This window comes from Sapajus apella, unplaced genomic scaffold (genome assembly GCF_009761245.1).
Source record: "Sapajus apella isolate SASKATOON/1434 unplaced genomic scaffold, GSC_monkey_1.0 scaffold230, whole genome shotgun sequence".
Taxonomy (NCBI): domain Eukaryota; kingdom Metazoa; phylum Chordata; class Mammalia; order Primates; family Cebidae; genus Sapajus; species Sapajus apella.
Genome location: NW_022437170.1, coordinates 45,402 through 58,046, shown reverse-complemented (window position 1 = coordinate 58,046; position 12,645 = coordinate 45,402). Strand labels below are relative to the sequence as shown.

The following is a 12,645-nucleotide window of genomic DNA, read 5'->3' as shown; positions in this document are numbered from 1 at the left end:
GTTGTTTATATTTTTTGAGACGGTCTCACTCTGTCACCCAGGCTGGACTGCAGTGCTGTGGTCTTGCCTCCCGGGCTCAAGCGATCCTCCTGCCTCAGTGTTTAATGTTTTAAGATCAACTGTAGCCAAATCCCACCCAACAAGTATGTTAGGTCTGTCAAGGTATACGGTAGGCCCTCGCTTTATGTCGTTGATAGGTTCTTAAAATCTGCAACTTTAAGTGAAATGACTCTAACTAAAATGATGATGTATAATGAAACAGATTTTTTTCTTCTTGGCAACATTATAATGAAACTATGTTGGCCAGACGCAATGGTGCATGCCTGTAATCCCAGCAATTTGGGAGGCTGAGGCCGGTGGATTGCTTGAGCTCAGGAGTTTGAGACTAGCGTGGGCAACATGGCAAAACCCCTTCTCTATAGAATTTTCTTTTTTAAAAAAGGAAGACGCTACATTGAACAAAATGATGTTATTTGAGTACCTGCTATACATCATTTCACTTAACATTGTAGTTTCCAAGAATCTATTAATGATGTTAAATGAGGACTTACTATAATTTACATATAGTGAAGTGCAGATTTCTAAATGTGCAGTTGATTGGGTTTTTGGTTACATGACTGTGCCTGTGTCGCCCACATCCCCACCCAAGTGCAGAACATTTCCATCACCCCAGAGGGTGCTGTTGTCCACCCCATGCAACCATCTGCTGACCTGACTTCTGTATTTCTGTAACTTCGTGTGTGTGTGTGTGATTTTCTAGAACTTCGTATTAATGGCACCAGACAGTAGACTCTTCGGTGGTCAATATCTTTTTGAGGCTCAAATTATCCCAGATTGGGCTGGCAGGATCCCTTCAAGCTGGCACCTGAGTCCTTTTGACATGCCCTGTTGGTTTTTGAAGACTTCGTTGCTGTCTGGCCACTAAGAGATGCCAGGCTCATCTTGAACTTCCAGACATGGAGTTAGCTGTTCCTCTAAAGAGCCTGAGCCTTGTTGGGAGATTATGTTGAGAAAACAAGATTAGAGCTCAAGGGGTATCATTTCATCTAGATTCCTTCAGTGGACAGCCAGGAAAGAAAAAGATACATTTAAAATATGTAATTACACTAGTTGTTCCAGTTCATATTTGCCATAACATAGTTTTTCACTTTGATTTTTGTGTCAGTCTGATTTCGTATTACTGGAAAAATCTAAGCCTACTGGTTCTCTTCTCCCTTGAGAATTATTCAGATTTTCCTGGTTGTTGTTATGCCAGGAAATGCTTTATTGCAACCTGGACGTTTTACATATTTGAGACTTGAGTTTTTAGAAAAATCCTTTAGAGAGTGTTGATTTTTGTTTGTTTTAGCAACAACTAACATGGTTAATTCCAGTGCCCAAGCTCTGCCTTGCCTCTTTTGTGCAAAGCCTCCAATGTCAGCTCAGCCTCCAGAACCTCTGCTGCGCTGTTTTGGGTCACCTGTACAAGTGCAGCTTATAGTGAGCCTGGGACTTGTGCTGATTCATGCATGGAGCTACGGTGCTCCTCTCCAGCTCTCCTCTCTGGGACTCACCTATGCCCCCCCATGCACAAAGCTGGGATGCCCTCTCCAGCTCTCCTCTCCGGGAGAATCCCAGCCCCCCATGCACAAAGCTAGGGTGCCCTCTCCAGGAGAATCCCAGCCCCCCATGCACAAAGCTAGGGTGCCCTCTCCAGCTCTCCTCTCTGGGATTCTCCCAGCCCTCCATACACATCCCAGGGGTTCCTTTTTTATTCCTCTGACTAGGAAAATGTGGTTTATCTGTTTTTGCCACCTATACCCTCAGATTAAACCCATGAGAGAATGAAGGAAGATGAACTGGGAACCTCCCAGACCAGTGTTGACTGCTATATTCCGAGAGTTCTTGTCTACACTCATAAACTGCAGGTTGCTTTTCAAAATCGTGCCCAGAGACCAGGCATGATGGCTTACATCTCCAGTTCCAGTAATTTGGGAGGCTGAGGTTGGGGGTTATTTGAGCCCAGGAGTTTGAGACCAGCCTGGGCCACATAGCAAGACCTTCTTTCTACAAAAAAAGAAAAAGTTAGCCACGTGTGGTGGTGCGTTCCTGTTGTCCCAGCTACTCAGGAGGCTGATGCTGGAGGACCACTTGAGCCCAGGAGCTGGAGGCTGCAATGAGCTGTGATCACACTGCTGCACTCCAGCCTGGGCAACAGAGTGAGACCCTGTCTGTAAAAAATAAATGACATAAAAATTACTTCCAGAGTTTTTAGTTGTAATCATTGGGAGAAGTGGACTGTGGCATGGTGGGTAGACCCAATCGTTAGGGGCTCTGGAAGTCCTAGGCCTACGAACAGCGTGCGCACGTATGTGCACCACAGACATTACCACCTGCACCCTTTGACGAGATCCTCGCTGTCTTCTCACCAGGTAAATCGGGTCCTTCCTCGCTCCAATGTGGTCTACAATCTCTATGAGTATTCAGTGCCGGAGGACATGTACCAGGAACACATCAACGAGATCAACGCTGAGCTGTCAGCGCCAGACATCGAGGGCGTATACGAGACTCAGGTGACTCCCCAGCCACCCTCAGCCGGACTGGGGGAGGCTCTATCAGGGTGGAATAGAGGAAAGAAACCCGCCCAGGGTGTGGGCTGGGGAGCAGCAGCGATTGTGGACTTGTACCCACAGGCGAGGTGAATGTCAGCAGTGTGTCTCCTAAAGGTGGCCTGTAGGCAGCGGGCCGGGCAGTGCAGGGGCACAGCCATACCCCAGGATGGAGCCCCCATCCAGCCCTTGCTGGTTTGTCTGCCTGCCTTTTCCAGGTTCCGTTACTGTTCCGGGCCCTGGTGCACCTGGGCTGTGTGTGTGTGGTCAATAAACAGCTGGTGAGGCACCTTTCGGGCTGGGAGGCAGAGACCTTTGCTCTTGAGCACCTGGAGATGCGCTCTCTGGCCCAGTTCAGCTACCTGGAACCAGGTATGACCTGCACCAGCGGCCCACCATGTGCCTGCTTCTCACACTTGTGGGGTAACGGTCTTGTCTCCTTCTGCAGGGAGTATCCGCCATGTCTACCTGTACCACCACATGGAGGGCCACAAAGCGCTCTTTGGCGTCTTCATCCCCTCACAGCACAGGGCGTCCGTGTTTGTGCTGGACACTGTGAGTCCCTAGGCCCTCCATGGCAGCACGTTGGTTGGGGCAGGGTCTGGGGAAGGAGGACATCTTTGCCGATGCGTGCCTGTCGATTGAATTGGCAGTGCAGTGGCAGAGGCGGAGTCTGCCCCAGGGCTTCCCCCGCTTCCTCCCATACAGAGTGAGGCCGACGCGGCCTGCATTTGTCTAGGTGCGTAGCAACCAGATGCCCAGCCTTGGTGCCCTGTACTCGGCGGAGCATGGCCTCCTCCTGGAGAAGGTGGGCCCTGAGCTCCTGCCTCCCCCGAAACATACCTTTGAAGTTCGGGCAGAAACTGACCTAAAGACCATCTGCAGAGCCATCCAGCGCTTCCTGCTTGCCTACAAGGTGAGGGTGGTTGGGTCCTGCTGTGTGAGCCCCCTCTCCTTTGAGGCTGGGTCCATCTGGGTCTTTTCTTCCATTTTACCCTGACCCAGGAGGAGCGCCGGGGGCCCACACTCGTTGCCGTTCAGTCCAGCTGGGAGCTGAAGAGGCTAGCCAGGGAGATTCCCGTCTTGGAGGAATTCCCACTGGTGCCTATCTGTGTGGCTGACAAGATCAACTATGGGGTTCTGGACTGGCAGCGGCATGGAGCCCGGCGCATGATCCGGCACTACCTCAATCTGGACACCTGCCTGTCACAGGCCTTCGAAATGAGCAGGTGAGCACAGCACTGCCGTCACGGGCAAGTGTCCCAGGCAGGGCTGCCTTGGTGGTCTCTGTGACACGGTGATGTTTCCCAGCACTGACCTGTGCCCGGCATAGGTACTTTCACATTCCCATCGGGAACCTGCCAGAGGACATCTCCACCTTCGGCTCCGACCTCTTCTTTGCCCGCCACCTCCAGCGCCACAACCACCTGCTCTGGCTGTCCCCTACGGCCCGCCCTGACCTGGGTGGAAAGGAGGCTGATGACAACCGCCTTGTCATGGAGTTTGATGACCAAGCCACAGTCGAGATCAACAGTTCAGGCTGTTACTCCACAGGCAAGTGGGCGGGAGGACGAGGCCCAAGAAACCTGACTGGTGTTTCTGCCGTTCTGTGACATCTTAAGGCGAGAGCGCCCAAGGATGGGCTCAGAGGTCGACCTTGCAAGTCAGAGCTGAGGCTGCAGGAGGGTGTCCTGGGGTCAAGGGCCAGGTGGGGTCTCCTTTGCCCTCAGGAATCTGAATAGCCTGGCAGATGTGAGAATGGGTGTAGGCTGGTCTGATGCTGGTTCCGGAGGTGGTATTGGCTGGGGTCAGGCCTGGGGGACTCGTGGTGCTTGAGCTGGCAGGATGTTGGCTGAGCATGGTGTCTCCTCTGCAGTGTGTATGGAGCTGGACCTTCAGAACCTGGCCGTCAACACCATCCTCCAATCTCACCATGTCAATGACATGGAGGGGGCCGACAGCATGGGCATCAGCTTCGACGTGATCCAGCAGGCCTCCCTGGAGGACATGATCACAGGCGGTCAGGCTGCCAGTGCCCCGGCCAGCTATGACGAGACAGCTCTGTGCTCTAACACCTTCAGGTGCCGCCCTCTCCTGGAAGGAGTGCTACTCATAGACGTGCCTTTTCCTCTGCCCTTATTTGGAAAGCTAAGGTCTAAGACAGTGTTCCTTGGGCTTCCCGTAATCCTAATGGCAGAGCCAGAAACCACCATGGCGAGCTTTCCCTCTTCAGTCTATTGTCTTTAACACCACGTGGGTCCAGCCTGGTTCCCGGCAACCGTGCCAGGTGCTGCCTCTGACCTTGTGGCCAGAGGTGCTTCACACAAAGAGCCTTTCTAACCGGGGCTGCTTTTCAAAGTAAACAAAGGTGCATCATGGGAATCTCCCGCTAGCTGTGCTGAGTGTGACGCCCGAGGCATTGGCCCTGAGGTGTCAGGAACCGTCAGTCTGCTGTGAAGGGGGTTGAGGGCAGCTTCTCGCCCTGCTCACCCATGGTGGTTCATGCTGGGGAACACTTGCTTTGCAGCGGAGGTGGGCCAAGCACTTCACTGCCTCAGTCCCCACAGCAGCCCTGGGACGGGCAGCGGTTATTGTCCATTTTCAGATGAGGAAACTGAGGTCAGAGGGGCTGCCTTCGTGGTTCTGGTCATACTACAAATTAATGGAAGGGTTTGCGCTCAAAAACAAGTCTTTGTGATTCCATATCCTGTCCTTAGCCAAAGTTTTAATGACTCCGCACACAAGGGGAGAGGGAGCATGTCAGAGCTGGGAAGTGAGGCAGGGAGAGGACCGCTGGAAAGAGGCAAGGAGGCAGTCAGGGGCCTGGAGCAGGGTCTTGGCAGAAAGACAGGCAGCCCAGGCCTGAGAGGTAGAGGGAGTCTGACAGCAGGTGGCAGAAACCGCCACTCTGAGGAACGTGGGCTTTGCAGAATTGTTGAAGAGTTTGTGATGAAAGGGAGTTTTAGGAATGGGACTTCGACCTCTGTAGGTTCCACTGTGACATTCTGTTGACCCCATTGAAGTTCCCACTTCTTCAGTAGGGTGATGTGCAGTTTTGGGACTCCTTAGCTAAATTGGGGTTTCACTACCAGAGCAGCTGGCATCTCTGCCCTAATGGGAAGCGAAGGGGGCCGGAGAGGGTGTGTACGGTGCACTGCCCAGTAAACTTGTTTACACTGGCACACAGCCTTGTGGCTTTTGTGTGAGCTGTGTCCAGGTCCCACCTGCCTAACCATTGCTCCAGTGTAGGGCCCAGCCTTGTGTTTCCCCTAGTGTTGTAGGGAAGGCTCCGTACAGACCCTGCTTCCTCAGTGGGAAGGCACCAAATCAGTAATCACCTCAGTAGGGAACAAGTGCAAAGATGTGTTCCTTATAGCTTCTGTGCAGGGAGGGTGCTGTGAGTGGGGAGGCCACCCTCTGTCTCTGGGTCACGCGAGGCAGAACCGAAGAGTCAGCCAGGGAGGGCGCGCAGGGCACTAGCCGAGTGAGCGAATGGGATGTGGGCACGTTCAGTTCATGCACAAGCACCTGAATGGTCCTTTTAAAGGAAGTGGTGGGAAGGCAGGGAGCCCAGTCTGCTAGGCAGGAGGGAGCCTCTAAATTTTTGTCTCTGGCCACTGGCTGGAGCCACGTGTATATGATGTGGACATGGTGGGGTGTTTTTTTTTTTTTTTTTTTCTTGAGGCAGAGTCTCACTCTGTCCCCAAGGCTGGAGTGCAGTGGCACAATCTCGGTGCACTGCAGCCTCTGCCTCCCAGGTTCAAGCGATTCTCCTGCTTCAGCCTCCCAAGTAAAGCAGCTGGGGTGACAGACACGTGCCAGCCCAGGTAATTTTTGGTATTTTTAGTAGAGAAGGGGTTTCACCATGTTGGCTAGGCTGGTCTGGAACTCCTGACCTGAGGTGATCTGCCTGCCTTGGCCTCTCAAAGTGCCGGATTACAGGTGTGAGCCACCACGCCTGGCCTAGTGTGGTGTTCTGATGTCTAGGCAGTGGCTTTGCTGTGTCCTTCCCGTCAGGACCCTGCCCTGTCACACACTTGCTGCTGCGTGCTGTGCTGCCCTCAGAGGCCCAGTCCCATCTTCCCAGCCCATCTGTCCTGCTTCAGAGCACACAGAGTTTGGGTTATGTTGAGGGATATGGTGAAGCTTGAGCTAGTTTAAGGAGTGACATGGAAAGAAACACATTAGGCATGAGGGTTAGGGACAGTGACTTAAGGTGGGGACAGTGAGAAGGGGAGGAGACCATGACAGATTTGGACCCAGCTGTGTAGGGAAAACCTGTTTCCGTGACAGAGCGTCCAGCATGGCGGCACGGTGGGAGGGCTGAGGGCATGAGGGTGTCCTGCACTTCTCTTCCAGAATCCTGAAGAGCATGGTGGTGGGCTGGGTGAAAGAGATCACGCAGTACCACAACATCTACGCAGACAACCAGGTGATGCACTTCTACCGCTGGCTTCGGTCCCCGTCCTCGCTGCTGCACGACCCCGCCCTGCACCGCACGCTCCACAACATGATGAAGAAGCTCTTCCTGCAGTGAGTGTGCTTCACCCCTGGGCTGCCCACCGCGTCCTCAGCTGGGCTGGTCCCTTAGTCCCCAAAACCAGAGGCGTGGCCAGCCAGTGCGTCTGGGATAAGTAGTCTGTTTCTGGATTTGTGGAGCATAACAATCCAAAGAATCCCAGGGAAACACAGAGCTGCTGCTGCAGCTTTGCCTGTCATCCTGCAGAGAACGCTGGGTGGCACCTCGCCCCTGCCCCTTTCCTGCACAAGTCATGCTGCGGTTTATTGCTGTATGCCTTGCTTGTTTTAGTGAAAATTGGAGATCTGTGCCGTATGAAAGAACATATGAAACGAGCCATATGAAAGAACATTTAGCCTCTTTCCAGCCTTGTGCTGTCGTTGCAAATAGCAAATCAGTGAGAGGCTTCGTGCATGAGCTGACTCAGGTAGATCCGTGGGATGGTTTCTGTGGAGTAGCCCAGTTGCTGGCCTGACAGGTGTTATAACCGGGATGAATGCTGATTTGACGGACATCACCAAAGCGGTCCCACAGGGGCTTATGCTCACCAATGTGGCTGGGGATTATTACCCAGCTGCTAGGATAAACATGCTTCTTGGTATGGTCTTAACTTAGGATTCTTCTAATGAATGAAGTCGAATTTTCTCTCCTAGTTGTCTATTTCTCTGTAGTTTTGTTGGTTTTTCTGTTACTGAACATTGAATGAGCTGTCTCCATACAAAAAGTTGCCATTTTTCTGTGATAAGAATTTGTTAATTTTTTCCTCAGTTTTTGGTTATCTTTTGTCTTTGTTTGTGGCGGATTTTTGCCATGCAGGAATCATTGCTCTTCATTGCTTCTGGGCTCTAGGGTATCTTGGAGGCTTTTCCACCTCTGGACCCTGAGGTCTCTTCCCTCGTGGGTTTTCTGAGTGCCCTCTGGCTCTGCATGGCCGTGGCGTCTCCACCACAGACTCTGAACTTGCTCCACAGGCTCATCGCTGAGTTCAAACGCCTGGGGTCATCAGTCATCTACGCCAACTTCAACCGCATCATCCTCTGTACAAAGAAGCGCCGTGTTGAAGACGCCATTGCCTACGTGGAGTACATCACCAGCAGGTGCGGCTGGCTGGTCCCGTGGCTTTGAGAGGGATGCTAAAAATGACCCCCTGCGGTGCCAGCAGTCCTCCTGGATGGACCAGGAGGTCCTTAGAAGCACCATGGTGAATCGACAGCAGCGTGCAAAGGGGGCTACCACCACCCGCATGCTGAGCAGATCAGAGGCCAGGCAGGTGTGGGGCTTGAGTTTAGCAAGTTCAGGAAGTGGCCTGCCTTTGCTAAGAAGGTTCCACAGAGTGTCTTTTTTTTTCCTCCCACGGGAGACACAGATTCAATGTGCCCTGAATATGTGCACCCCAAAAGTGTTGACATGTAAACCCTTCATAGACGTCAGTGTTGGCGACTGGGAGTAGCGTGGTTCCAGGGTGCTCAGACGTGCACAGCTCTCAGCTATCAGAGCCTGGTGGTGTGGTTTTGACTTCCTGCCTTCTAGGCCGTGTTCCTGAGGCTCCCTCATTGGCCTTGCCGGACTCCTCACACATTCAGCACTATTTAATCTAAGTAGAAGACAAAGCAGCAGAGAAGTCTCCACCGGCTCCTTTTGTTCGATGGACAGTAGGAAGCTCCCCTCCCAGGTGCACTCACCCTGGGCATGAATGCAGCCCTTTCTGAGCACAGAGAGGAGTTGCTCGTGCTTGCAGAGTGCAAGGGTCTGGCCTTCACATGGTTCCAGGGGCAGCATCTGGGGGCACTGCAGAAAAGACTGACACTAAATTGATAATAGATTTTATTACTGAGTAATAGGAAGGTAGAGTTTATAAGACTGTCAATCCTAATCAAAACATATGCACTGAATTAATTTGAAACACAAAACCGCTGTTGTCCTGCAGACTCGCTGTGGCCTCTTGTGTCTATCCAAGATGAGCTTTGATGGTCAGTGGTCATGATGTGTGCCTGGCAGAGCTGGCTTGTGCTGGAAGTGTATTTTAGAACGTGGCTGAGATGATGGGAAGGGTGTGCCTCTCCTCCACATTGGCCTAGGCAGCTCCAGGGGTGCCCTCTGCCTGAGCAGTCCGGGGTTGCTCATGTCGGGAACCAGCTGCCATTCTGTTTCCCGACAGAATGAAGTGCAGTTAGGGAGAGCCTCAAGTCCTCCTGAGGAGCTGTGTTATGGGTTACTCAGCTGCATTTTAAAGTTGTTACTTAGGATGTCCGTCCGTCCTTCCTTCCTTCCTTCCTTCCTTCCTTCCTTCCTTCCTTCCTTCCTTTGTTTATTCTTCCATTTTTTGTTTTTGTTTGTTGGTTTTTTAAGAGATGGGGTCTTGATCTGTCACCCAGGCTGGAGTACAGTGGTGCGATCATGGCTCACTGCAGCCTCAGCCTGTGGGCTCAAGCTCTCTGCCCGCCTCAGCCACTGAGTAGATGGGACTAGAGGTGCATGCCAGCATGCCCAGCCAATTTTTGTATTTTTTGTAGAGACAAGGTTTTGCCACGTTGCCCAGGGTGATCTTGAACTCCTGAGTTCAGGCGACTCTCCTACCTCAGCCTCCCAAAGTGCTGGGATTCTAGACGTGAGCCACTGCACCTGGCCTGTTACTTTTGTTCTTCTCTTAAATGGATGTACTGTGCAGAGGAATGGGTCAGCTGCAGGGAGGCTTAACGGAGGAGTGACAAGGATAATGATAGCTTAGAAGAGCTTGGCAGTGGGAAGCGCCGCGGTTGGTTACCGCAGCTGCTGGTCATTGGAGGCTGCAGAGCAGAGGCAGGGGCCGTCCCAAGCACGAGGAGGCACCCAGCTCCCTTTGTGGCGCCAACTCCCAGGGTGCTGGTGGGCCTGGCGGGGCCCCTTAGTTTTATGTTTATCGCATTTCCCTAGAAAGACTGAGGGATGATTTGATCTGAATGAACTTTAAAATTCAATGTTAAGTGAGTGGAGAGTAACTACACAGATAAAAGGGGAAAAAAGGAAAGTTGAAAGCAAGGTGGATTTCACGTAATGAATGAAATGTGGCTTAAATGCTTCCTCTGCAGCATCCATTCTAAGGAGATCTTCCATTCCTTGACAATTTCTTTCTCTCGATCCTGGGAATTTCTTCTCTGGATGGATCCATCTAACTATGGCGGAATCAAAGGAAAAGTTTCATCTCGTATTCACTGTGGACTGGTAAGAGAGCTGCAGTGTGGCACCCGAGCCAGCTTTGGGGGCCACATTCGTTCCTGCAGCAAGTGCTGAGTGCTCAGGGCCCCGGCAGGCCTGGCTGTGCGGTAGCAGACACTGCAGCTGCATCTCGCCCTCATGAACAAGCGAGGAGACCATGTGCAGACAAGCACGCCAGTGTGGAGTGCGGCATTGGCCCTGGCGAGGGCTTGCCATGGGCAGGAGGGAGGTAGACGCCCATGAGGTGGTGACAGGGAAGCAGGGAGCTGATGGAGTGCACCGGAGTCATGCGAGCTTGAGGCGCCTCCAGTGGGCACCAGGGAGGCTGAGCACAGGTAAGTGGGGGTGCTCCCAGATGCAGGCAGAGAGCTGGCAGGTCCAGGCAACTTGGGCATGGCAGGTCAGGGCCTCGGTTTTCTTGGGGATGGGAGGTTCTGTGTGGGTGATGTTGGAGCTGTCTTGGCCCCCATGTGGATAACCCACCATCCAAGGGCACAGGCAGGTAAAGCCAGTTAGTGCCCGTCCCAGGGAGACGCCGGGCAGCTAAGGCTGATGAGAAGGGCCTAGGTGGGCTTTGAGGTGGGGCTGAGGGGCCAGTGGATTGGATATGGGCAAATGCCCGGGTGTGGGCCAGGCTGTGGGTGAATGGAGGTGGCTGTCAGGATCAGTGTGGGGAAGGAGTTATGTCTGGCTGGGACTCATGGTCTTACGGTGTTTGCAAGGTTGAGACCTCGGTGGTCAGCTGATGCAGAAGTGGCCAGAGAGTGTCTGGGTAGGTTGTGAGAGGCCTGTGTCCTCCACAGGGGTCCTCACAGAGGGCTGAGAGGAAGCTGCGGGGGCCAGGGCCTCAGACGTCTGAGGGAAAGCCCTTCCGTAAGGAGGTGGGCGCTTCTCAGAGCTGGCAGGATGAAGCCAAGGCTGCCCAGGACCTGGATGGGAGCGATTCTGATTGGAGTTGACCTGATTGGAGGGATTCAGAAGAAAGCGGGAGGGCAGAAATACAGGCGGTGTAGACAGCTCTGAGGAGGGGATCAGCATGTGGTTGGAGGGCAGAAATGCAGGCGATGTAGACAGCTCTGAGGAGGGGATCAGCATGTGCTCACAGCAGGTGGCAGTGGGTGTCTGTGTCTACACAGATGTGGTCGGCGTCATGGCACGAACACGGGTTGCGCGGGAGGGCTGCCCGCAGTGAGGCTGGGTCTGTGATGGGGTCGTGCCATCCAGGAGATTGGTGGACTCAGAGGAAAGAACCATCACCAGGAATCTCTGGCTGTTTTTTTCATCCTGCGGGGTGGGAGTTCACTAATTTTCAAGTGAAACCTGAAAGAGCAGAATAAGGCTTGCAGTCCCAGGTAATGGGCACTTCTATGCACCAGGCATGTCTCACAAAGCACGCTGTGCTGGGAGCCACCCTGCAGGATTCACGCAGGCTCCGGGAAACGCAGCGACTGCAGGGAAGGCTTCTCTGGTCAAATAGGGCAGATGGACCCAGGTTGGAGGAGCCTTGCCTGCGGCATCCTACCCCTCTACAGGCTGCAGTGATGCAAACACAGCCACGTTGTCTCTGTGTTACAGCAAGACTCCCAGAAAGCAGGGGGAGCAGCAGATGAGCAGGAAGATGAGGATGAGGAGGAGGAAGAGGATGGGGAGGAGGAGGAAGATGCGGAGGAGTCCAATGTGGAGGATTTACTGGAAAACAACTGGAACATTTTGCAGTTTCTGCCACAGGCAGCCTCTTGCCAGAGCTACTTTCTCATGATTGTTTCAGGTGAGCCCAAAGCCCAGGGCTGCGCAGCCCCCACCAGGGGGACTCAACGGTTAGTAGATGCGGCTCCTGTGCTGTGGTATCGCAAGAAGGGAGACTGGGAAAATCAGGTCAGGCGGAGCGTGTCCAGTAGCCGGGACTTTGTGAGCCAAGGTGCCTCCTCTTCCGTGCTCCAGCCATGTTCCACCGGAGGACCCAGAGAGGAGTGGCTGTCCTCACTTCATGCCTTACTCTCAGGAAACCCCGTGGGGAGCAGCTGCTCCTGGCCATGTCATTGAGGGATTTCCTAGCTCTGCTCCTGCAGTCCGATTTGGTGACTCAGCCAAATACATTCCCGGGGAACACGTGTGTGCACGTTCAGTAACTGGAGATAAACCCCTGGGTCAGCTGCCCCCTTGCTGGTCTATGAGGCCTAGCTTTCTGGTGGAGAAATTCTTATGCCTTAGTTTGGGTCTGCAGGTTTCATTTGCAAATCAAGCAGTGCAGGTTAGTGTGCAGACGAAGTGTATAAAGGAAGCACTGTTTGTAGTTCAGAGCCCTAAGTTAAAACAGCAAGTCGTGATGCGTGCACATAGTCA

The 12,645-nt window shown here is 53.2% G+C and overlaps 1 protein-coding gene across 1 annotated transcript in view; it reads left to right on the top strand.

Annotated features, from left to right (window-relative positions):
• Positions 1–12,645, top strand: part of POLE (DNA polymerase epsilon, catalytic subunit) — a 54,004-nt gene that overhangs the window by 32,220 nt on the left and 9,139 nt on the right. Inside the window, exons 33-43 of the mRNA XM_032271378.1 lie at positions 2,412–2,552; positions 2,807–2,960; positions 3,037–3,143; positions 3,328–3,504; positions 3,594–3,817; positions 3,922–4,142; positions 4,465–4,669; positions 6,948–7,121; positions 8,079–8,204; positions 10,176–10,308; positions 11,878–12,070. Of these exons, the coding sequence (XP_032127269.1) occupies positions 2,412–2,552; positions 2,807–2,960; positions 3,037–3,143; positions 3,328–3,504; positions 3,594–3,817; positions 3,922–4,142; positions 4,465–4,669; positions 6,948–7,121; positions 8,079–8,204; positions 10,176–10,308; positions 11,878–12,070 (1,855 nt within the window). The remainder of the gene's footprint in view (positions 1–2,411; positions 2,553–2,806; positions 2,961–3,036; positions 3,144–3,327; positions 3,505–3,593; positions 3,818–3,921; positions 4,143–4,464; positions 4,670–6,947; positions 7,122–8,078; positions 8,205–10,175; positions 10,309–11,877; positions 12,071–12,645) is intronic.